This window comes from Cnephaeus nilssonii (assembly GCF_951640355.1).
Source record: "Cnephaeus nilssonii genome assembly, chromosome: 23".
NCBI lineage: Eukaryota > Metazoa > Chordata > Mammalia > Chiroptera > Vespertilionidae > Cnephaeus > Cnephaeus nilssonii.
The window spans coordinates 12,876,925-12,900,891 of NC_137094.1; the positions used below are offsets into that span (position 1 = coordinate 12,876,925).

Here is a 23,967-nt window from a genome sequence, read left to right on the forward strand (position 1 = left end):
TTGCCGCCACAGCCAAACTTGGCGGCTCGGCGGGCGGCCGCCCCGCCGCCGCCCCGCCCCCGAGGCCCCGCCCCCGCGTTAGGTTGAGGCCGCCCCGCTCCCCCAGCGCGGGCGCTACGGCGGCGCCTGCCTCGGCCGCGGAGGCCGGGCCTCCTCGGCGCTTCTCCCTGGAGACGAGGCGGCCGCTCCGGAGGAAAGACGAGGGCGGAGCAGCTAGGAAAGGGCCCCGGGGAAAGGAGCGTCCGGAGGGGCTGCGGCGACGCGGCAGCCCCCGCCCCCAGCGGCCCGCGCGGCTGTCATGGCCGCCGGGTCACGTGACCCACCGGGCCCCGCGCGCATGCGCGGTTCCCGCCGCCCCAGCTCCGGGGCCAGGCTCTCCGCGTCCCTCCCTTCCTCGCTGGCCGCTCGAACCCGGCCTCGCTTCCCGTAGGAGGACTGCCGTCCGGGCTCCGAGAAATCCGGTAAGTGTGTCAAGGGGACGGGCGTTTCCCAGTAATATCCTGCCCTTGTCGCGTCCCCGGAGTCCCAGACAATGGGGTCACCCCCTTTTGCACAGTCCCCCTAGGCTCCCGGCTAGTGGTCCCCCAAAGTCTCCTTTTGGTATCTTGACACCAAAGAAAGAGAGGAAATTTATTTTGCGCCCCGCGAATGAACAGCATGGACAGTCAGATTCGCGGGACCCCCGGTTGCCCGCCTCTCCGCTGGTATTGGGGGGGCTTCCAGCGAAATAGGGGCTTGTCCAGCGGTCGTCGGCCCGTCCCCCCCGGGTGGGGAGTGTCGGCTTTCCACAGAAATGCCTGCCGGGAAGTGGGGCGCCCCGGGTTGGCGCCTGCGCGGGTGGCCGCCGCCGGGCCGGGCCGGGCCGGGGCGCGGAGGTTGGGAAGAGGCTGGTGGTAAACAGGAAGCGGACGCTCCGGGCCCCGGGGCGCCGCTCAGGTAGGCTCCTCGGGGGACCCGGGGGCTCGGGGGCTCCGGAGTGGGGGACCCCTGTCAGTAGTCAAGTCCCAACTGTGGGAGCCTGCTAGGTGGCGGCCTCAGTCCCGCAGTTGTGTCGGTGGCTCTGCAGGTCCCCTGGCACCTGCGGTGGGTGTGGCGTCCCTCGACCCCACCCTCGGATCCCTGGAAACCGGGGTGCGGGGTCTGGGACAGCTGGGGCAGAGAAGACAGCACAGAGAGAACCCTGGGACACATTTCATCCCGGAAGTGGCAGGCAGCCTTAGCAGAGCGTGTGCAGGAAATTGGCTGCCACAAAATCAAGTGTATTGTGTGCCATTACCTCTAGAAGGCTGATTTACATGCATGTAGATGCTGTACTTACTTAGGTTGTTATAAAGGAGGCGGACATGGATGGTGTCTAGAAGATTATAGATATCTCTATATATATGTAGATATAGATATATAGATAGATAGATAGATAGATAGATATACACTAAGTGGCCAGATTATTATGATCTCTGAACGCATAATAATCTGGCCACTGTGTGTGTGTATGTATGTATGTGTGTGTATATATATATGTATGTATGTGTGTGTATATATATGTATGTGTGTATATATGTGTGTGTATGTGTGTGTGTGTATATATATATATGTGTGTGTATGTATGTGTGTGTATATGTATATATATATATATATATATATATATATATATATATATATATATATGGCTCAGTGCATGAATTCGTGCATGGGTGGGGTCCGGCCAGCCTGGCCAGGGGGAGGGGACATGGGCGGTTGACCGGCCTGCCTGCTGGTCAAGGGGACAATTTGCATATTAGCCTTTTATTATATAGGATATACACTGAGTGGTCAGATTATTATGCGTTCAGAGATCATAATAATCTGACCACTCAGTGTATATACATATATGTATCTTATATAATAAAGAGCTAATATGCTAATTAGACCGAACAGCAGAAAGACCTGACGGACGACCTTCCGGGGAAAGCTGGGGCTGCGAGGGCCGAGCCCCTTGCAGGAATTTCATGCATCGGGCCTCTAGTATATGTATATATAGAATCAGGACTCGTTAAATGTTTTGAGTCAGAAGTGAACTTGCCCAGTTTCTTCTTGAGAACACAATGCATTTTCTCTTCATTAAACTCAGTGGTGCGCTCCAAAACCCTTTAGGTGGTGAATAATTAAACAGATAAGGGAGGTGCTAAAAGTAGGCGCTTCAAACCCTGTGCAGCCCAGGGTATTTCTCCCATTAAGAAAAACTGATCGACAACATTGTATAATACCTCCAAATTAATTAAACCTTATCAGAATTTCTTATCTGTTACTTCCTGGAATCTAATTGCCACATATAAGTCTTCAGCTAGGCTTTCCTGTAAAATCTGCACTACCGACCGTCAAGGACGTATAGGCAAGTGACATACACCTTTTTGTTTTTCAATTTAAATTTTTTGTAGTTGCCATTTTACTTACATCGTTTTCCAAATTATTGACCAAGTCTCATTTTTTTATCATGAAAATATTGATCCTTATTTGCTGTTGTGTTGAAAGTGTATTTATTATAGAACACATGCTATATAACCTCTTAATTGATGCCAGCAGTATCATGGGGGAAGTATAGTTAACTTAAGACCTATTTCTCCCTAGCCGGTTTGGCTCAGTGGATAGAGTGTGGGCCTGTGGACTGAAAGGCCCTGGGTTCGATCCTGATCTCTCAGCGTGAGGATTAAAAATAAAATAAAATAAAATAAAACCTATTTCTCTCAAGTAACCTTAGCAGTCTAAATTGCCTGTTTTGGCAATTACATTCATCTGGTTCTCTGTCCTCACTTATGGCTGTCCAACCAAAGTCTAGTACTTTGCTACTCAAAAGTGTAGTGTAGGGACCAGCAGCCGCAGAAACCCAGGTCCTACCCCAGATGTTGATTTAGAACCTGCATTTTAATGAGCACACCCCCAGGTAATCTTTAATGTACATTAAGGTTTAAAGGTTACTGCTTCAGGTTAACATTGCAGTTATTGTGGGCAAATGTCCAAATGCTACTTTTATTTATTTATTTATTTATTTTATTTTTTAAAATATATTTTATTGATTTTTCACAGAGAGGAAGGGAGAGGGATAGAGAGCTAGAAACATCGATGAGAGAGAGACATCGACCAGCTGCCTCCTGCACACCCCCCACCGGGGGATGTGCCCGCAACCAATGTACATGCCCTTGACCGGAATCGAACCCGGGACCCTCCAGTCCGCAGACCGACGCTCTATCCACTGAGCCAAACCAGTTTCGGCCAAATGCTACTTTCTTAAAATATATTTTTTATTGTTGATAGTATTACAGATATTTCCCATTTTACCCCTCTTTATCCCCCTCCTCTGAGTCCTTATCTACCCCCCAGGTCTTCACTACCCTATTGTCTGTGTCCATGGGCTGTGCATATCTATATATATAAAAGCCTAAGCGACCCTCTGACCGTTCGAATGTTTGACCAGTAGCTATGATGCGCACTGACCACCAGGGGGCAGACGCTCAATGCACAGGCATGGATTCATGGAACAGACTGATGAATCTCAGAGGGAAGTGGGTAAGGAGGAGGGCGGGAAGAGATTAACCAAAGATCTTATATGCATACTAGAGGCCCAGTACATGGATTCATGCACCGGTGGGGTCCCTTGGCCTGGCCTGTGGGGATTGGGCTGAAACTGGCAGTCCAACATCCCCTGAGGGGTCCCCGATTGCAAGAGGGTGCAGGCAGGGTGAGGAACCCCAACAGTGCACATGCACCGGGCCTCTAGTAAGTATATAAGTTCTTTGGTTTATCTCTTCTGATCCCCCCAACCCCTCATCGAGGTATGTCAGTCTGTTCCATGTCTCCATGCTTTGGGTCTTACTTTGCTGGTCAATTCATTTTGTTCATTAGATTCCACAAATAAGTGAGATCATGTGAATTTGTCTTTCTCAAATTGGCTTGTTTCATTTAGCATAATACAAATGCTATTTTTTAATAGGCCTGATCTAAACATAGACAAAACAAGGTTGACTTACAGCAGTGAAGCATTTTGTTTATATATGTATATTTTACATGTATTTTATATTAAAGTGTATATACTCTATAGTGAAATTTTATTTTAAAAATAATTATTTTTACACTGTTTGCATTGTTTAACTTGTATGCATTTTTTAAAAATAGGAAACATCTGGAGAAAATGACACATTGGTTTCATAGGAATCCATTAAAAGCCACAGCTCCTGTTTCTTTTAACTATTATGGCGTAGTCACTAGTCCTGCAGCTTCAAAAATTTGCAGGTAAGTTTCGTCAATCTCAAAGGTATTGGTTGAGTCACCCTTGGGTACCATGGAATTATTTAGGTCCCATGGTCAGTTCAAAAGTATGTAACACACTGTCCCTAAACTTAGACTCCTTACAAACTTATAAGTGACGTGAAGAGTTAAATCATAGATTACTTAAACTTTGCCAAGCCAGGGTCCTTAGTTTTAAATCAGTGAGTCCCAGAGAGGCTAAAGCAATCACAATAAAAGAGTTATTATAATAGTATAATAGACTCTACGAAGTCGTATATAGGTATTGTTAATTGGCTGGATATTAAATTCATTGAGTTCTGACCCGATGACCTGAATAGCCCTCAGAGTGTTCATATAGGAGAAAGGAGTTTAAATAAATTGTATAGCTTAGACCAGGTTAGCAAACCCATGTTCAGCAGATTCGGCCCACTGCTTGTTTTCATAAATAAAGTTTTATTGGAACACAACCTCTGTACCCCCATTCATTTACATATTGTCTGTGGTTGCCTTTGCCTTCTCTCTACAACAGCATTTCCTATAGAGGCTTAGATGACCCAGAAACCTTAAAGTATGTACTTCCAGGCCCTTTACAAGAAAAGTAGGCTGATTCCTAATGTAGATAGTAAGAAAGAAGAGAAGTCATTTCTATCAAGAAAACCTTTGTTCTAGAGTAGTTTGGAACAAAAAGAGATGCAAGAGCTATTTCCAAGGAGGGGTCAGCTGGCCAGATTTGCTCTGGGAAGTTGAAAGCATTCAAGGTGATCAAGGCATTGATGGTACCAGTAAAGGAAAATCAAGGGAGATGGTGCTTTTTTGTGGGAAGAAGTAATTGGAGCAAAAGGTAGGAAAACTCTCTTGGTGCTTACAATTTAAATTTAGTCTTCAGCCATTTGCACACAAGTGTCTTCAGACATTGTCAGTGCAATGTGATTGCTGGGACCCTCACTAAGCAAGTTGCCTTCTGAAGTTAGATGTGGAGCTGGAACAGGACCAAGTTGGAGCTGGTGATGTAGATCTAGGGTTGCTTAGAAAGCTGCACGAATAGATGAGACCTCAGAAGAGAGAAAAGGAGGAAGCTAGAGACTGAACATTTTTAGAGTGGGAATGAAAAGGGGGCATAGAAAAAATAAAGAAGGAACCTTTAAAGATAAGAGGAGAATCTTCAAAATTTAGAGTTATTGGAATCAAGGGAGAAAAGAATTTCAAGAAGGAAACGGTGGATCTGCAACATTTATTGCTGCAGAGAAGTAAAAGGGAAGGGAGTCGTTTTAAAATGACTAATGACCACACATTTTTACATATTCTTTACGTGTATATTGAATTACAGAATGCAATTTCATTTTTAAAATATGGGTTTCTACTTGATAAAGTATATTTCAACAAAATACCAAATTTTGAAATTTCAACAAGATACTAAAATCATGCACAAATGTATTCATCTTTCATTTTTCAAAATTTTACTGTGAACTGAGCAGTTTAGTTTACTCATTCTTAAGGCCTTCCTCCTATCTTAAGTGATTGTGTTTGTTTAATTTTTTAAATTAAAACTTGCTATATATTTTTATTACATGTAATGCCCATGATTTGTCCCTTTAAATTGGACTGAGTTTATTTTAGTACAACTTTTAAAACAATTGTTACTAGAAATTTCAGTTACCTCCAGTGTTAGCCCTAATTAAATTCATTTCTGTGTACTTAGCAATACCTTAGAGGAGGTGTGTGCGTGCGCGTGTGTGTATGTGTGTGTGGTATTTTAAAAGTTACAATTGGGAATTTTAAGCCTCTTTGATGCAGACTCATTGTAATACAGCTTACTAACTTGACTGTCTCTGTCTCATGGAAGTGACTTGAGGTCGTCCAGGGCACGGCTGCTTGAATTGTTCACGGATTTGAGCTGTAACCCAGAAATGATGAAGACTGCGGCCGATGCGTATTTTTCCCTTTTACAAGGTGAGTTATTTATAAAAGACAGCTATGCACAAGTTCACATTTAATTCTTAGACTTTTCAAATCGAAATACAGTCTTCTGGGCTGTATTCTCTGGTATGCTTAAGGCTCAGAAATGTGAGAACATAAGAGTGGTAATGTGGTCTTTCTCACATTTTGAAAATTAAATGTGTTCATATTTCATAACGTGTTACTTTAGAGAAGGTGTGAGATACAGAAAGGGGGAGAGAGGTTAGGAGTTTCATTCAGATACCTGGAAAAGTCATTATCTGAAAAATTTTCTAAATTTAATACTTGATATTGCTTTCTAAAACTGGAATGTTTTGTACCGTTTATAGGTTTCATAAATTCATTGGATGAATCTAGCCAAGAAAGTAAGTTACGATATATTCAAAATTTCAAGTGGACCGATACATTACAAGGACAGGTTCCAAGGTAGGCAGTGCTAAACGTACTAAATTGAAGCCATTTTTTTAAAACTATTTAGCCAGTACTTAACTCATAGCCCCTGTTTTTGAAGATATAAAATATAGACCCAATCAGTATTTTCTCTTATCAGGAAATTAATTTTTAAAATTTCACCTAAACTAATACATGCTGTTAAGTAAAAATATAATGTTTCTCCTGGACCAAATCTGTTTTTCAGATAATCAATACAAATGTTAACTAGAATAGCCTTGACTTTTAAAATTATTATATTTTTTTATTATTGATTTCAGAGAGGAATGGAAAGAGAGAAGATAGAAAGATCAGTGATGAGAGAGAATCATTGATTGGCTGCCCTGTGCATGCCTCCTACTGGAATTGATCCCCCACCTTGGGCATGTTCCCTGACTGGGAAGCAAACGGTGACCTCCTGGTTCATAGGTCAATGCTCAATCACTGAGCCATGCTGGCTGGGCCAGCTTTGACACACACAGAGTGTTTGGAATTTAGAACCCAAAGCTAGCTTTCGATCTTTGCCTACATTCAGGCAGAACAGAATTTGGTTTTTCCCCTCCTCTTCGTTTCTGATGAATAATTCAGATATCTTTGGTCAGTGTCTTTCTTTCTTTCTTCCCAATTCCACCCCAGTTCCACACTCTTTTGATTCACAATATTTATTTTCTTCCTAATTTCTCTACACTGTTTCTGCTCATTTTAAAAAACTCCCCCCTCAGAACTTTCTTACCACTTATTTGAGACTAATTAGAAGAGATCTAATTATAACAGGAAGCAGATATAATGGTGCTAAATTTTTATTTAACTTTTTTTTTTTACACCACTGAGCTATTTAAATGGTTGTGTATCTTTATATCAATTTGCTAGAATTACTGTTTTCTAAAATCAGAAGGGAAGGAAATGGGGACGGCTGAAAGACCAGACATTCAGGCATTGGAGGCAGGAGTGTGGACCTTGGATTCACACATAACTCGGTGCGATCTCAGGGCTTGTAGTGCGTGAACATCCGCCTCTTCCGCTGCATGATGGGGGGTTGCAGGTGTAGGCCTCTGTGAGAAGCAGAATAGGAACACTTATCTTAAGTGACTAATATAACGCCAGGCACATAATAGACATTCAGTGAATGTGAGTTTCCTTCCTTCCTTGGGAATGTTGTATGTAGAAATCATAAATTGGGTAGGAAGTTGGGGACTCTGGATTTTTTCCACGTTTTGATATTCTGGGATCCTAAGGATTTCGAAGTCCTCATTTTTTGTTTTTCTTTCTGTGACTCCTTTGTATTTTATCTAAAATTAAGGAATATTTTCATTTTAAAAAACTTTTTTTTTTTAGAGAATCAAACTGCTATCTTTATTACATTAGAAAACTTGGGCAGCTTCTAAGACTGTTTTGCATCACATACATTTGGCACTTTTCCCCACTGTGCCAAATGTTGATCCCTGTAACAGCATTTTCTGCATAGTTTTATGAGACAGTGCAGAATTATGTGATAGAGGCCTTACATAATACTACTGAATATTCAGTACATCCGAGATATTTAAGTAACTTTATCTTTGACTGCTACTGATATGCAATAGAAAATACACTTACGAGTATAGAATGGGCATAGCTTTTCTGAAAAATGTTTCTTCAACTGTATATACTCTGACCACTGCTTAGATGTGGTTCAATAAAAGTGGAATATTTGGGAGCGAGGCAGATTGAAATAAATGAAGGAAAAATGGGAGTTATTCCTGTGACTGTAAATTAGCAAAGCTATTTTATTACTTTAAAGTTATACCTTAGAGATGCCTACTATGTCATCAGAGGTAATTCATTTGAAAGATCTCAATGCTGAAAAGAATAAGTTATTAAACTATGCCTTAAATTTTTTTCAGGTAGTTTGTTCATAACATATTTTTGTATAACATATTAAACAGGATAGTTTATAAGTTATTTTGAGTTACCATATGTCTTATAACAGATTTTTTTTTTTAATCTAAAATTTCTATGTCTCCAGTTCTTTTAAGATATAGGCAACAAAGTATAATCATGATTCTGGTTTCTCCCCTTTGGGTAATTTTTCTTTATCTTAGTATTGTGTATGTAAAATAAGGGCATTGTTTTCTTCCTCATTTGAGATACATGAGATCATGTGTAAGGAATTTTCAGGGTCGTGGCAGAAATCTAGTGATTAAAAATTAGTATTATCTTGCTTGCTTAATAAGCTTTTGTCACCTTTGTGTCATATTTAGTAATAGAACCTGAAGGAAACAAGATATAAAATACTAGTATACTTGAGTTTAAGACCTTTGTAGCATGCCGATTGGCTTAGCTCAAAATCCTCTTCAGTTTCTTTCCAGCTTGGCTTTTTGCCTCTGTTCCTCGATTTGTTTTTATGAACCATCTGTGCCAGTCAAGCTAGTGGGGTCTCTGCTGTCAGGAAAATCGTCAGACCTTGTGCATTAGCAGCAGCGTTCCCTCACCTGGGACGCCTCTGCTTCCTGGCAGCCATCTTTCAGGGCACACTTCAGATTCTGTAGATACATTAAGCCTTCTTTAATTATTTAGCCTGAAACCATCTCTCCTATGAATTCCGCTTTCTTCAAATGTGGTATAAGAGCCACCAGGTCCGGAATCAATTGGGTACTTGTTAAAAATGCGGATCCTGGGCCCCTCCCAGACTTTCTGACTCTCTGGGATTGAGTCCCAGAAATCAGTGTTTTTAAAGCTACTCTGCGCACAGTAACCTTTGGGAGCAACTACTAGTCTCATGCTTACCTCTATCATCATTACATTAGAAAACCTTGGCTTACTGTTACAGAGTACATCCTGGGCAGTTGTGTTTAGTCCTTCATTGTTAATTACGTGTGTGTCTTATCTCTCCATCTGTGTAAAACTCAAGGACTGTTTTCGTCATTTTTCAGTTAGTATAGAGTTATCTATAATTTTGAGTTGGATGTACCAGTAGGTCTCATGTAGAGATGTGTTAATAATTGGCAAAACTTAATGATCATGTTTATGATTCTAGTGCCCAGCAGGATGCTGTTTTTGAATTAATTTCCATGGGATTTAATGTAGCTTTATGGTACACCAAATATGCCTCGAGACTGGCTGGAAAAGAAAAGTAAGTTAAAAGGGGATGGTTTATATGCATTTGTGTTATTTTTCCAGTATATGGAGCTTTGTTATTAAAAAATCTAGGAAATTGATAGGAAGTACCACTTTGGTAAGTGAAAGGTTGCCTCAAAATGTTAGCATATTAAGTATCAGAATTATAGAGCCAGTGTCAAAAGGAGGGGAAAAAATGAATAATCTTGTCATGGGGAAGGTCTTTTAAAATAAAACCCTAAACCAAGAGAAGGAAAGATTGAATATTGACTATGTAAAAGTACTATAAACAGAATTTTTAAAATGACAGATGGGTCAAAAAAAGTGCAATGCATTTTACAAATTATTTTTATAAAAAGATGGGTCAAAAAAAGTGCAATGCATACTACAAATTATTTTTATAATGTATATTCTTACAAGTCAACAAGGAAAAGACCAACAAATCTAATGAAGGTAATCAAAGGACATATACAGTTCACAGAAACATAAATAAAAAGGCTTTAAAAGGATGCAAAAGATGTTCTGAAGGATTAAAGAATTGTGAAATAAAATGAGATGCAATTTGGATAATAATGAAAGTGGATATTAACAATACGAAATTCACTGCCAACTCTGGTGCATCTGAACACGGGAATAACATGCAGCCATTTAAGAGTGAAGTTGATGGATGGGGACTTGACGGAGTGGTGAACACACAATTCAATATACAGATGATGTATTATAGACTGTCCATCTGAAACCTATATAATTCTATTAACCAGTGTCACCCCAATAAATACAATTTTTAAAAAATGAAGTTGAATTGTGTAGGCTGATGTAAAATTATCTCTAAAGTAATTGAAGGGGTTTAAATAAGAGCAGAGTAGTGAATGTCGTGTATTTATGTGTTTTTCAAGTGTGTGCATGCATTAAGTGTATAACGTTTGATGCCATTTATGCACAGAAGATCATCTGGAAGGAAAAACAGTAAGCCTTTGTTCAGACCACTAGATCATCTCTTTTTTCATTTGTAGTTTCTTCTCTTTGGATCGTTTTCATGTGCATTTGTTAAATGTCAAATTTCTAAAAGGAGGAAAGCTAGTGGTGAGAAGCACAAATGACTAATTTGGTTTTATGATACATAATGTATTAGTTGTTGGTTTTAATACCAGCAACGGCTTTGATTCTCCAAGTAATGTCACCACTGTCTTTAAGCATTACAGAAGAGGAAGCAAAAGAGGTCCATCGAAGCCTGAAAATTGCAGCTGGGATTTTTAAACATTTAAAGGTAAAAGAAACAATAATAAAATATATTTCTAATGCTTTAATTCTTGAAAAAAAAATTTAAAATATATTTTTATTGATTTCAGAGAGGAAGGGAGAGGGAGCAAGAGAGAGAAACATCAGTGATGAGAGAGAATCATTGATCGACTGCCCCTGCACGCCCCACACTGGGGATCGAGCCCACAACCCGGGCATGTGCCCTGACCGGGAATCGAACAATGACCTCCTGGTTCATAGGTGGATGCTCAGCCGCTGAGCCACACCAGCCAGGCTTGAATAATTTTTCTTTACTTCTTTGGGGTGGAGGACGAGGGCATTATTCATTATGTAAAAAGTACTAGTGTGTGTTCTGGTTTCCTTATGTTAAGGACCGTGTTGAGTGGGGCTAGTTATAGAATAGTGTCTTCATTTTAGAAAATCACCAGTGGATTTTACAATGAGAAAACGCACATCGTAATTCACTGCTTATTCTGTCTCTTCTGAGAAGGCAGAAGACAGAGCACCGAAGTTGCTGGTGCTCAGTGGTTCTTATTGCTGTCTGCCGCAGTGGCCAGAGCAGTCAGACTTCCGCACAACTGAGCCGCTGTGTTTTCTCTGTCTCAGTGGGAACACTGCAGGGGCACGCAGTACGCACTAGTTATACTGAATTGCCTGAAGATGGATGGGAATTAGGAGAAAGATTAATATATTTCCAGCCAGAATCACCCGCATCTCATGCTCACTAAACCACTATTTCCTGGAGACCAGTGTTGGGTTTTCTTAGGATAAGATAAGATGCTTTTACAGTGACTACAAAGCTGTGACCCTGAGGGAGCTGTAGAATTGTCGTGGTCTTTATATCCAGTTGTTCATGTGAGTGAGCAGTGCTGGCTGCCATTCAAAAGGTGACTGTTTCAGTTAAACGTTTTCTAATGTGAAAATACGATTTATACATCTAACCAATCCATTATGATCCAGATTTTGTTCTTGAATTTCTTATTTTTACAAAAGCTTTGAACGTTTGAGTATACAGGAGCTTTTATTCTCTACTAGAGGCCCGGTGCACGAAATTAGTGCATGGGGGTGCAGGGGGTGGTGTCCCTCAGCCCTGTCTTGGCCTGCAAAGATGCCAGCATCCCTCACCCTGGCCTCTAGCCAGAGGTTCCTCCCCTCCTGCACAGCCTCTGGGAAGATGCTTGTCCTGGGGCCTCCTCAGGGCCCTGGCCCACGATGCCCTGCAGTTCGGGTACTCGGGGGTCTGGGCTTTCAGGTCTGGCTTCCTCACCTGGCATGGTGAGCATCAGCTGTCATGGGAGCCTTGCCTTAGGAGTCACCCCCTTGGACCATACTACTTGCGAGTGTCTGTGGGGGGGTGGCCTCGGTGGCAGTGATTTGATGTCTGTAGCATTCCCGCTGACACCCAACACCACAGCGCCACACTGGTCCCGTCTGGACTGCTGGCAGGGGGCTTCCAGTCTGCGACTGGGGCTGATGGGCTGCGACTGGGGGCTGCAGGTGGAGGACCCCGGCACCCATAGGGCTGTCAGCATCAGGAACTGGAAAGATCCATTTTTCTGGTTCCTCCCCTGCCGCGCGGATGCTGAGCTCCGGGCCCTAAAGGCCCTTTAACTCCCGCCTCACGGCCGGCTGGGGCGGGGACGGGGCCTCGTGGCCCCGGAGGCCCCTTCTGTGCTACAGCACAGCCATGGCACAGAGGCTGAGCTCGCGCCACCGCTGGCGATGTGAGCTCAGCGTCCTGCCGGCCCCATTAGTCCCTGCTCAGCGGCGCAGCAGCCGATCATGAGTCCCTGCCCCCTGCGCCTCCCGCTGCCCAATCGTGGGCGTAGCGGAGTGATGCTAATTTACATATTACCCTTTTATTATGTAGGATAAGCTTAGTATTTTTCCTTTTTTTTTTTAACACATTTTTTGTTAGTACCTTATATTTCTGATAAATCTCCATCAGCTTCCACTTTCTTCATCTCTCACAACTGGGTTAAAAGAAATTTGCCTTTTTTCTTTCTTTCTCTTTCAGGAGAGTCACATCCCACGGCTTCTCACACCTGCCGAGAAGGGGAGAGATTTGGAAGCGCGGCTCATGGAAGCGTACATTATTCAGTGCCAGGCTGAGGCGCAGGAAGGTACCTTATGATTGATTGTAAGGTGTTTTTAAAAGAAAGTCTGGCCCTGACCGGTTTGGCTCAGTGGATACAGCGTCAGCCTGCGGACTCAAGGGTCCCAGGTTCGATTCCGGTCAAGGGCATGTGCCTTGGTTGCGGGCACATCCCCAGTAGTGGGTGTGCAGGAGGCAGCTGATCGGTGTTTCTCTCTCATCGATGTTTCTAACTCTCTATCCCTCTCCCTTCCTCTCTGTAAATAATAAATAAAATATATTTTTAAAAAAAGAAAGTTTGTATCAGCATTAACAAAAATTATTTTTTTAAATTAATTAATTTCTTTAAGAGATAGAGAGGAAGGGAGAGAGAAGCAAACATTGAATTTTTTGTTCCACTTATTTATGCATTTATTGGTTGTTTCTTGTAAGTACCCAGACCGGAGATCGAACCCACAACCTTGGCATATCGGGATGAAGCTCTAACCAACTGAACTACCCGGCCAGGGTCTCCCTCCACCACCTTTCCCCCCCCCCCCCCCCAATTCTTTTTCAAATTAGAATTAGCTGGAATCCAGTTTTAGGTTTTGAAAAATTTACAGTGAGGAATAATTTTCCTTTAGCATTTGCCTTCATTTTTAGTTAGCGGAAAAAGGCCTCACAATTTCATGTCTCTTTTTAAAAGGATTTGATTTCACGTTGTTTCCGACAGAATAAAATTAATTCTGTAACTCATCTTGTCCCCCTCGACCTTACTCTGTCCTTTTCTTCTTCCACTCTTTGGCTTGCCTTGAAATTACCCCCTTTCAATGGCAGGAAATAAATGAAAACTTAGGTGAAAACAATAAACTTTGTAGGCTTTTGTTTTGCTTTATTTCTGATTCCAGAGCCCTGGAGGTATTTGTTTCTTCTTACATCATGCTGTTTTATAGTAGTAATTTCCTGTGATTAGATGGTAATTGGCTACAGTGATTTATTTAAATAAAGAAATTGGCTCCGCCATTGTGGCTCAGTGGTTGAGCGTCAACCCATGAGCCAGGAGGTCAAGGTTGCGAGCTCAATGGGGCATGCAGGAGGCAGCCAGTTGACGATTCTGTCTCATCCTTGTTTCCTGTCCCTTTCTTCCTCTCTCTAAAATCAATGAAAACGTTAAAAAATTAAAATAAAAAGTAGCATCAGAGCCAGCAAGCTCAGTTTGTGTTTGCATTTTCTGTGGCATACTTTTCATATTAAAACTTTTAAGAAACGATTAAAACCCCACATAGGTTGTTGGACTGTCTTCTGCCATTATAATTGAACTTGGATTCATTTGATTGTGTTTTGGTCACAGTGACAATTGCTCGAGCCATTGAGTTGAAGCATGCTCCGGGACTAATAGCCGCGCTGGCCTATGAAACAGCCAATTTCTATCAGAAAGCTGGTACGTTCATAATTCCGTGTTACACTTTTAGCCTTTATATGCTCAGATTAACTTCCGGGCTAAATAGGGAACAAGCAAATCAGGAAAATTCTCAGACTTTTCACGCAATAATATCTGCAATATTTTATGAATTTTGTTGAAAAGAAAATAATTAGAGCTGTTCACAGTTAATTGAAAGTACGATACTGTACTTTTTAACCAATTATGTCTTAATAATTATATAGCTGTTTTGCTTTTGAAAAATTTTTGGTCTTTATTACAACCATATCGTTACTATCCTTAGTGAGACAAGAAACCAAAATCCAGAGAATTAACATAACTGACCCATCATTTAACTGCTAGCAGTTGAGAAGCTGGGACTAGAACTCTGGTCATCTCATTAGCCTATTTTTCTTTTCATTCACTTACTTGGGGAACACATACATGTTCCTGTGTACGGGATGGTTGCTATTTCAGTTACTGGGTACACGAAGATCAGTAGAACAGATTCACAGTCTAGGGAAAGGGACAAACACATTATTGTGGCATGAAATAAGATGTTACAGCGGTGAAATAGAAGCCCGAAGGACCTGGGCCTGCGAGAGGAAGATGGTGTGTTAGCCTTATTTTGAAATGTAAATAGAAGTTCGAAGTGTGCTAGGAATCTTGAGCGATGGGAAGAGGAGAACATTCTGTAGTTTATAGACATTCAAAGGAACTTAGCTCCTTCTGGGAGCTTTGGACAGATGCTCTGGCTAAAACACAGGATGAGCCCTCACCGGTTTGGCTCAGTGGATAGAGCGTCGGCCTGCGGACTCAAGGGTCCCAGTTTCGATTCCGGTCAAGGGCACGTACCTTGGTTGCGGGCACATCCACAGTAGGGAGTGTGCAGGAGGCAGCTGATAGATGTTTCTCTCTCATCGATGTTTCTAACTCTCTATCCCTCTCCCTTTCTCTCTGTAAAAAAATCAATAAAATACATATAAAATAAATAAATAAAACACAGGCTGAGTGTTGGGAGGAGAAGTTAGGAAAGTGTGGGTGGGTGAAATCATGAACTGGTTTGCAAGCCTATCTGAGAAGTTAGACCTTTATTCAGTAGATGTTTGGGGCCCATTAAACGATATAAAGTAAACTTGACTTGATTGAATTTGAATTTTTAAAAGGTCCCTATGATTGTAAGATGAGAAATGGGTGTGCTTAGGAGGAATGCTTATAATGTAAGGAGAAAATGATCAACACTTAGATAAAGATAGCAAAGTAGGAAATGGGGAGGAAGAAATAGATTTGAGAGAGGCGTGGCAGGATGTGTGAATGTGTGTATTTCATACGAGATTCAGTGATGGGGCTATGAATGAGTGTGTCCTTCATGTTTCTGACTTGGGTGACTAGACTACTCTTCGTTGCTATATAGCTTTAAAAAAATAGATAATGTAATAGTATAAATCATATTTACCTTCAAGTCCTTAGTTATATCTATTTTTATCATTATGTTAAACCTAAATTACATTAACCATCAAATCCAAGAAGGGCCCTGGTACTTAACCAATCTTATTATATAGTCATTGGGAAAAATAAATCACTTGAAATAAAGCGAGGTCTTTAAAAATGTGTAAATGTTTGAGTTTAGACTTGAATGTCATTCTGCTTTTAGCATCTGAACACATGAACTAAAAGTCTTCTAGTGAATCAGGGTGAAATGATATTTTGCTTTTTGAAATGTAACTTTAGATCATACTTTATCCAGTTTGGAGCCTGCATACTCTGCTAAATGGAGAAAATACCTTCTCTTGAAAATGTGCTTCTACACGGCTTATGTAAGTATGCATAACCCAGAAACAAGAAGTTATGGTCTTCCCAGCCCTTGAGTGCCAGGTGTGCCATCTCTCCCGACCCTTCATTAGCATTTTACAAATAATGGAGTTCTCAGTAAATGTCCCCAGCAGTCGGTGCAGCCACCATTGTGAACTAAGGTGGGTGGAGAGAGAGGATAGAGAACTCAGAACTGGGTTCTAGCAGTGGAACCCACTTTTAAACTGGAAGCTTCTGCATACTAAAGAATTCTCTCATTTCACCCTGTAGAAAGATACTTACTAATTCTAATCTTAAGGCATACCGTGCATGTTTTACTTTCGCTGGTGAAGAACTATCAATAAGCACTCTTTGGGAAGTGGCCTTTTTATCTCTTGTACCCACCAGACATTGCCCTGGCCATTGAGGCTCAGTTGATTGGGGCGTCATTCCATACACTGAAAGGTGGCGAGTTAGGTTCCTGGTCAGGGCACATCCTAGGTTGCGGGTTCGATCCCCAATTGGAGCAGGATGCAACAGATCGATGTTTCTCTCCCTACCTCTCTGAAATAAAAAAACAAAAACAAAAAAACACCCTTTTTCAGATCTAGGTAGATATTTTCATTTCTTAGGCCTTATAACCGGTTTTCAAGCATGCTGCATAAGACCATGTGTGTGCTATCCTCATACTGCTGTAGACATTTAAAGAGTGAGCATATCCGACTTCATGCTTCAAACGGGTTTAGTCCTAATTTAAGTCCTCCCTCCCACTCCCTCTCCGTTAGCACAGTGCTTTCCCTCCTTGACCCACAATGCCCTAGTTTTAGGAACAGGTTTCAGCAAATGCTTTTTGCTCTCAGCCCATGGTTAAAAGACTAGTTTGGCCCAAAGCTTTGATATAATTCTACTTTTGATACTAACAGAGATGGGGGAACGCTTATTCAAGTAAATACATGTAAGGGATTGCATTGCAACTTCAAACAGTGGACAAAGGCATTGATTTATCTGATGCATGTATAAAACAATGGCAGTGGAAAGCATCTTTTGTGATGAAAATTTGTGTCTTTTATCAGGCTTACTGTTACCACGGTCAGACTTTGTTGGCTAGTGATAAATGTGGTGAGGCAATCAGGTCTCTCCAAGAGGCAGAAAAATGTGAGTATTCCCACCAGATTATTAACTCCCTTCTTAAAAACACATGTTTTATCCTAAAGGGGAGAGGCAGTTAAAAGAGATTTTGGCTGAGTTCATGAATGGGGATGGGAATTGGAGAAAAGAAAAAACGTTTCAGAAACCTTGACTCTAGAGAGGACCCAGCTTCCCTTTGCACTGATGCTGGTGTTGCTGCAGCATTCCCTGCCTTCTCCGATTTAAAGCACTTTTAGTGTGAATAATCGATAGTGACTTCAAATCAAATGACTTTCTGTCCCTTTCACACGCAGCCTTTGCAAAGGCAGAAGCTTTATGCAAAGAATATGGAGAAACCAAAGGACCTGGACCGACAGTCAAGCCTTCAGAACACTTGTTCTTCAGGAAACTTGGAAACCTTGTGAAGAATACCCTCGAGAAATGTCAGAGAGAAAACGGATTCATGTGAGTACAGCTGAGCAGTATCTGCACTAATAAAAGAGTAAGATGCAAATTGACTGTACTTTTGTGATGCCCACCAGTCAATCGGGAGTGAGTATGCAAATTAACTCAACAAAGATGGTGGGTTAATTTGCATACGCAGGCACTGAGTGGCCAGGGGCGGGGCAGGATGCTTGCATTGTCGCCATAGTGACGACGCAGGCCTTCCACTCCGGGCCTCTGAGCAGCGTGGGAAGGCGGAAAGGCAGCTCCGGGCTGGAGCGAAAAGGCGGCTTCAGCCGGAGCGAAGGCGAAACTGGCAGCCAGGGGAAGGAAGCCCATTCTTGCACGAATCTTCATGCATCGGGCCTCTAGTCTTAGTAACATTAATGCTAGTAGGCCATTGACTCTTGAACAACACAGGTGTGAACTGCTTGGATCCACTAATAGGCAGATTTTTTTGGTAAATATCTGTAACTTCCATCCACGGTTGGGAAACCACAGATGAGGAGGGCGAACTGTATGCATTGATCTGTTTCCAAAGATTTCATGTCAGATTGCAATTAAGAGTAACTTTAATCTTCTCTTAAAATTGGTACTAAAGTTTACTTGTGTTGTTTTAATACTTATTCTGCTTCTGATGACGATGTATAAAAGCAGATTTCAAAATTTAAACATGAATTTTCAGTTAACGTAATAACCCCTTATACAGTCCTGATTTTCTGTTTCCCTGCCATTCTCTCTCCATATGTTATATATATTCCTCACAACTCCCTTTGCATAGTCATCTCACTCTGGTCTCAGCCACCTACAAGCAGGGAGATTAACCTTCTGTCTCAGTTTTGTTATTAAATCAACATTGTTCGAACTGTATGTTGGTAAATACAATTTTTTAAAGATCTTTAAAGTTCCCATGCTTTTTAAAAATTATGAGTTAATTGGAAATAGGGAAATAATGTGCTCAGTGTAGAAAACCTAGCGTGAAGTGCAAAGAAGATAAAACCACAGTCCATCACTTGAATGCCTTTCCATTCAGAAATAGTGACGTCTCCTCATTGAGCGAGATCTCTCTTTTTGGCCCTCAGTCTTTCACGTGGGTTTCGTACATTTTTTTGTGACGTTCATTCCTATCAGGTTTCTTTTCAGCTTTCTAAATAAAGGTCCAGTAGCGAATATATTCGGAACAAAACAGCTTTTCAGCAGCAGGCTGCGAAGTTAACCCCAAGTTGTCCCTGCTTTGGTCTCCTTCCATCCCTCCCCTTGTTCCTGCACCTGGTCATCTGAGCGCCTTCACGCCCTTGAATGCGCCTCGTGTCACCTAATCACTCCCCTCGGAAGGCATCCCAAACCCGGTCTGGGTTAATGGTCCTCTCTCGTGTTCCCATGGCACTCTATGTTGTCATAGCTTCAGTCGCACCGTGTCGTCATCAAAAAGGTTTCTTTCTTTTTAAAAAAATACATTTTATTGATTTTTTACAGAGAGGAAGGGAGAGGGAGAGAGAGTTAGAAACATTGATGAGAGAGAAACATCGATCAGCTGCCTCCTGCACACCCCCGACCGCGGATATGCCCGCAACCAAGGCACATGCCCTTGACCGGAATCGAACCTGGGACTCTTCAGTCCACAGGTCGATGCTCTATCCACTGAGCCACACTGGTTTTGGCGAGGTTTCTTGACTGTCTCACCTCCTCATCTGTAAGCTACATGAGGCAGGTTGCACAGGGCCCTGAACATAGTAGGCACTCAAATAGTTAATGAATGAATGAGTGAATTGCTGTTTCAATGGCTTTTTGCAGCTACTTTCAAAAAATCCCAACGGAAGCCCCACAGCTGGAACTCAAAGCAAATTACGGCCTGGTGGAGCCCGTGCCTTTCGCATTCCCTCCTACAAGTGCGCACTGGACCCCGGACACGCTGGCTGCGTTTGACCTCACCAAAAGGCCCAAGGACGACAGCGTAAGAGACGGTTTTCCACTCCTTCACAGACGTTTTTCATCCCCACCCGAGGATTTTTAGACAGTGGGAGGGAGGGAGGGGGGCGGGGGAGAGAGAGAAACATCGATGCGAGACAGACACATCGATTAATTGCCTCTTGCACACACCCCTACCAGGGCTGGGGAACCTGCAACTGGGGTATGTGCCCTTGACCAGGAATCGAACCCGACACCCTTTGGTCCATGGGCGATGCTCTAACCACTAACCCAAACCGGCCAGGGCTCATTCACAGATGTTTAAAAAGAATTCAGAGCTAGCATTTTGATATTGTTCTCTGCACAAGTAGATATATATATATTTGTCTCAATGTTAAATTAGCTAACTGCAGCGCTTGGTGAAATGTGTTCTAGGACTCTCTCAGAGACAGACCTCTAGGCCTTCATTGTCTCCTGATTTTCCACCTGATCGACTGGCCTTGTTTTCAGCACATTGTCTTGCCTCTTTGCCAGTTTGTGAGAGCCTCCTGTGAGAAGAGCGTGGGAGAGCGCCTCTGAGGAGGATGGCTCGCCCACGTCTATTGCTCTAGTGATGCTCCCTGTTCTTGTGTAGCGTAAGGCAGGGTCACTGAAAGCTTGACCTGATTTCAGCATCGCCTGGAATCACCCACGGGTCAAATAAGACTGCTTGTATTCACGTCTATCTAAGTTCCTGCTGTACTCAATCGAAGGGTAGATGAAGTAGAAGTGTTGAGGTTTGACTTCCAAAAGAGGGAGGGCTCTGTGACAAAAAGGAAGTGGGGATTAATTCTCCCTTGAAACGGGGTGGTTTTTAACTAATTCCCCACCCGTGCTAAAGCCATCATGACTTAAGAGAACTGTCGTATCCTGGCCCGCCTCCAGAACAGTGCCTGTCACTGTCACGAGTGATTTCCAAACGTAGAGGCTCCTTGTGCACGATCATCCTCGGTCCTCCTCCTCAGACAGCGCAGGAGGAGCAGGAGCCTGATCTTTGCCCCGTAGCTTTCCATCCTCACCGATGCGGGGCTTTCCCGTTACGTCTTCAGTCGAACTGACATGTAGCTTTGGGAACAGCTTCGCTCCTCCCGGTGTTGGAGAACTTAATGGAGCGTCTTTTAAAAGCTGGACGTGGAAAAGGTCTCGTGTTCGTTTTCCGAATCTTAGCTTCTGTTCTTACGTCGCTCTGTTCTTTGTCCCTAGACCAAACCCAAACCGGAAGACGTGAGGCCTGTGAAAGAGCCAGACATCAAACCTCAGAAGGACACGGGGTGCTCCGTCTCCTAAATGCATCGACCCCGGTGCGTGGGAGCCGCTCGGCTAGTGGACGAGATAAGCCGTGGACCCCCGTCCACATTTCCTGAAATGATTTCTCCGAAGCCTGTAGAATAACTGAGTACATTCAGAGGGAATCGGCCTTCAGTTTAGCTGTTAGATTTTTAATATACTGAGGCTTCATGCTTTGTTTCCACACTCCTTTTTAACCAGGACAACATGGGAAAGACTTGATTCTGCCTCTGAAGAGTGTATTTAAGGGTTGGGTTTTGTTTTTTGGGTTTTTTTTTCCCCCCACACTCTGGGTAGTAATAAATTATAGGTTAATATAGTATAGGCCAGAATCACGTGGTCTTGGGTATGTTTTCTCTCTTTACAAAAAACTTCTTTTCCTTCCTTTTAATTGATCCCAGCAGAATGACAGGAGTCTGTTTCAACAGACAGTTTCCCCTTCACCATTCTGTTCATTGTAGCACAGACTTAGGTTCTGAGTTAGTTACCTTTTCCGCTGGAAAAAAAAAAAGTCACTTACAGTTAAAGGTTAGAAAATGTTTATACCCAACCCCTTACGATCGAATCTATGATTTACTCAAAAATCGGTGTTTAGGGATGTTGAGATCATTTAAAGGACCTCTGCTTTGGCGGCCCTGCACCCGTCTGTCTGTAAACTTACACAGGTTTTGACGAGTTCCTTTCTAACGGGTTTTTCACTCCAGGGCAGAACTTTGCAGTAGCTCGTATGTTTCTGTGTGAGGGGAGCCAGAACGAAAAGGTTTTTGAAGAAGTCAGATGTTGCATGATGTCGAGAGAAACTTTGAACCTAAGGGGAGGGTTGAATTACACTGTCATTCCACTTCTTTGTTAGAGAAGTTAGAGTAAAATGCTTTGGTTACCTGGGGTAGTGTACCTTGCTTTTATATGATTTTTCAGATACACAGGATATGTGTTGCTTTAGGCCAGAGGCCAGAGCAAAAACTTAACAACAGATACAGTATGATCTTAACAATAGTTTGTAATATTTGAAATCATTTCGTATGTACATAGACTTGGGATATAGTGGATGCATACACTTGTAGGTTTATCTTTTGATTATTCTCTGGGGGCATTAGCTAATTTGCCTATCATAAATGGGCTGGCTCACTTAGTAATAAGAGCAGTATGTGTTGGAGCTTACTACATGCCGGGCCCTGCACCAAGCACTTCCATAGATAAACCCTTGAATCCACACAGCAACTCTGAGAAATAAGTAAACTCTGCATAGAGTGTTGAAATAGGAATAAACATTTCATTATGAAGAATAAATAGATTATGCCTGTCTGAATCAATATTGTGCTCAAATAAGTGCTTACTAAAATCATAATTTACACTCTTGAAACAAGCTACATAGGATCAGTGTGTTTAAAAAATAAGTGGAATGCTACCGGAAGTAACATATGGAAATGCTCCTTGCTGTAAAACATGTTTGGAAGCTGCCGTTTCCAGAATAAGTAGAGTAATAACCGAACAGACATCACATTGTAGTTTGCTGCCTATAGAAACAATATTTTAATTAAATTCACTGCATTGTGATTACAAAGTCGTTCGCCGGCTTGCTATACACGAGCACTGACAGAACTGAGCTGTCCTTGATGCAGCTTACAGCTGGGCCCGGAGGGTCAGCTTATCGTAGGTACCAGTGCTTACTAATCAAGCTACTAATTCTCACGTGGACATCGTGTGCATCATACTACCACACACGGAATGAAAGCATGTAGTACGCTCAGTGCTTCTGTGATACGCAGTAAATACTGGCAGTTTAGTCCGAAACTGGCAACTTTGACCTAAGCAGGTAAACGTTCTGTTGACTCCGCAAAGGCGACGCTTTGTGACTGAAATATCCCCTTTGTCATATTGTTGGAAATAGTGTTGAGAGCTTGGGGAAGCTGAGGATGTGAAGAAGCTGCATGAAGGGTCTAGAGAGAGGGAACTATTTGCATTAACTGCTGCAGACACTCCATACTTCACTTAAAGCAGATAATGACAGCTAACCTTCTGCTGACAGTGTTGTTTGTATAATGAATTATCTTTTTATTTATGGAAATAAAAGTAATTTTACTTACAGTTTCATTGACATTTTTATTTGCTGTTCTGTAAATATTTTTCCATTGAGTAAGCCAGTGACAGAGTTAACACAGTGCAATACCATGATTTTTCAGTGACATCGGAAAGTGACAGATCCACGTGTGTCCGTTGTTTTATGCTACATGAGTTCATTAGCTGTTCCACATGCCCTAGGCTCTTGGGTTTCTGTTTATTGGTACTTCTCACCCCTTCATCTCGAAGCACGATTTCGATTGGCCTTATTCCTCGTGTCTGTCCCGGTGATACGGTCTCCGGACTGTGGCAGGCTCGCTAGCGAGCTTATCACCGCTGAGCTCTGCTCTGCAGAACACTGTACTTTGGAATCTTGAGGTGGCATTTTCAATGTTCTATAAATATGCTCAGAAGTAAAACCGTGTTCAGAAACAGTTCCTGTCCTCCATACTTTAGAAAACAGCACGTTTCTTACCTCTTTTACTTGGTGCCTGCAAGTACACTGCAGCGTCACTGTCAGTGAGGACTGCCCTGTGGGCGTCGGTGTCACCAGGGGCTCCAGGCCTTGGGGGGGCGGCGAGGGTGGGAGCTGGGAGCAGCGGCCTGCCGTGGCCAGGTGAGCAGTGCTGAGGAGGTCTTACGTCTTGGCTGCATTTAACCTGGTTCCCTGGAAACATTTTCTGATTAATGGGAGCGGAAAGAACTCTAGGAAATTTCAGGTATAACCTTCCAGGAGTTAAATGCCAAGATCTAGAACCAGGACGTCATTTTGTCGCCGCAGATTACAATGCCGTGTTTCAGTGAAGGAGTTAAAAGT

General features: G+C 42.5%; 1 protein-coding gene across 2 annotated transcripts; it reads left to right on the plus strand.

The window, feature by feature from the left end:
* The first annotated feature begins 327 nt into the window (after positions 1-327).
* BROX (BRO1 domain and CAAX motif containing) lies at positions 328-23,177 on the plus strand. 2 transcript variants are annotated; one of them, XM_079763721.1, is made up of 13 exons: positions 328-461; positions 4,147-4,263; positions 6,104-6,210; positions 6,546-6,642; positions 9,659-9,754; positions 10,933-11,005; positions 13,016-13,121; positions 14,424-14,513; positions 16,224-16,309; positions 17,357-17,438; positions 17,726-17,876; positions 19,650-19,809; positions 21,006-23,177. In XM_079763721.1, exons 2-13 carry the CDS (start codon positions 4,163-4,165, stop codon positions 21,087-21,089), a joined length of 1,233 nt encoding a protein of 410 aa, XP_079619847.1. In that variant the 5' UTR covers positions 328-461; positions 4,147-4,162; the 3' UTR covers positions 21,090-23,177. The 2 variants fall into 2 exon arrangements, with proteins under 2 accessions (XP_079619847.1, XP_079619848.1); XM_079763722.1 differs by lacking the exon at positions 328-461 and adding an exon at positions 853-936.
* Positions 23,178-23,967: the final 790 nt, after the last annotated feature.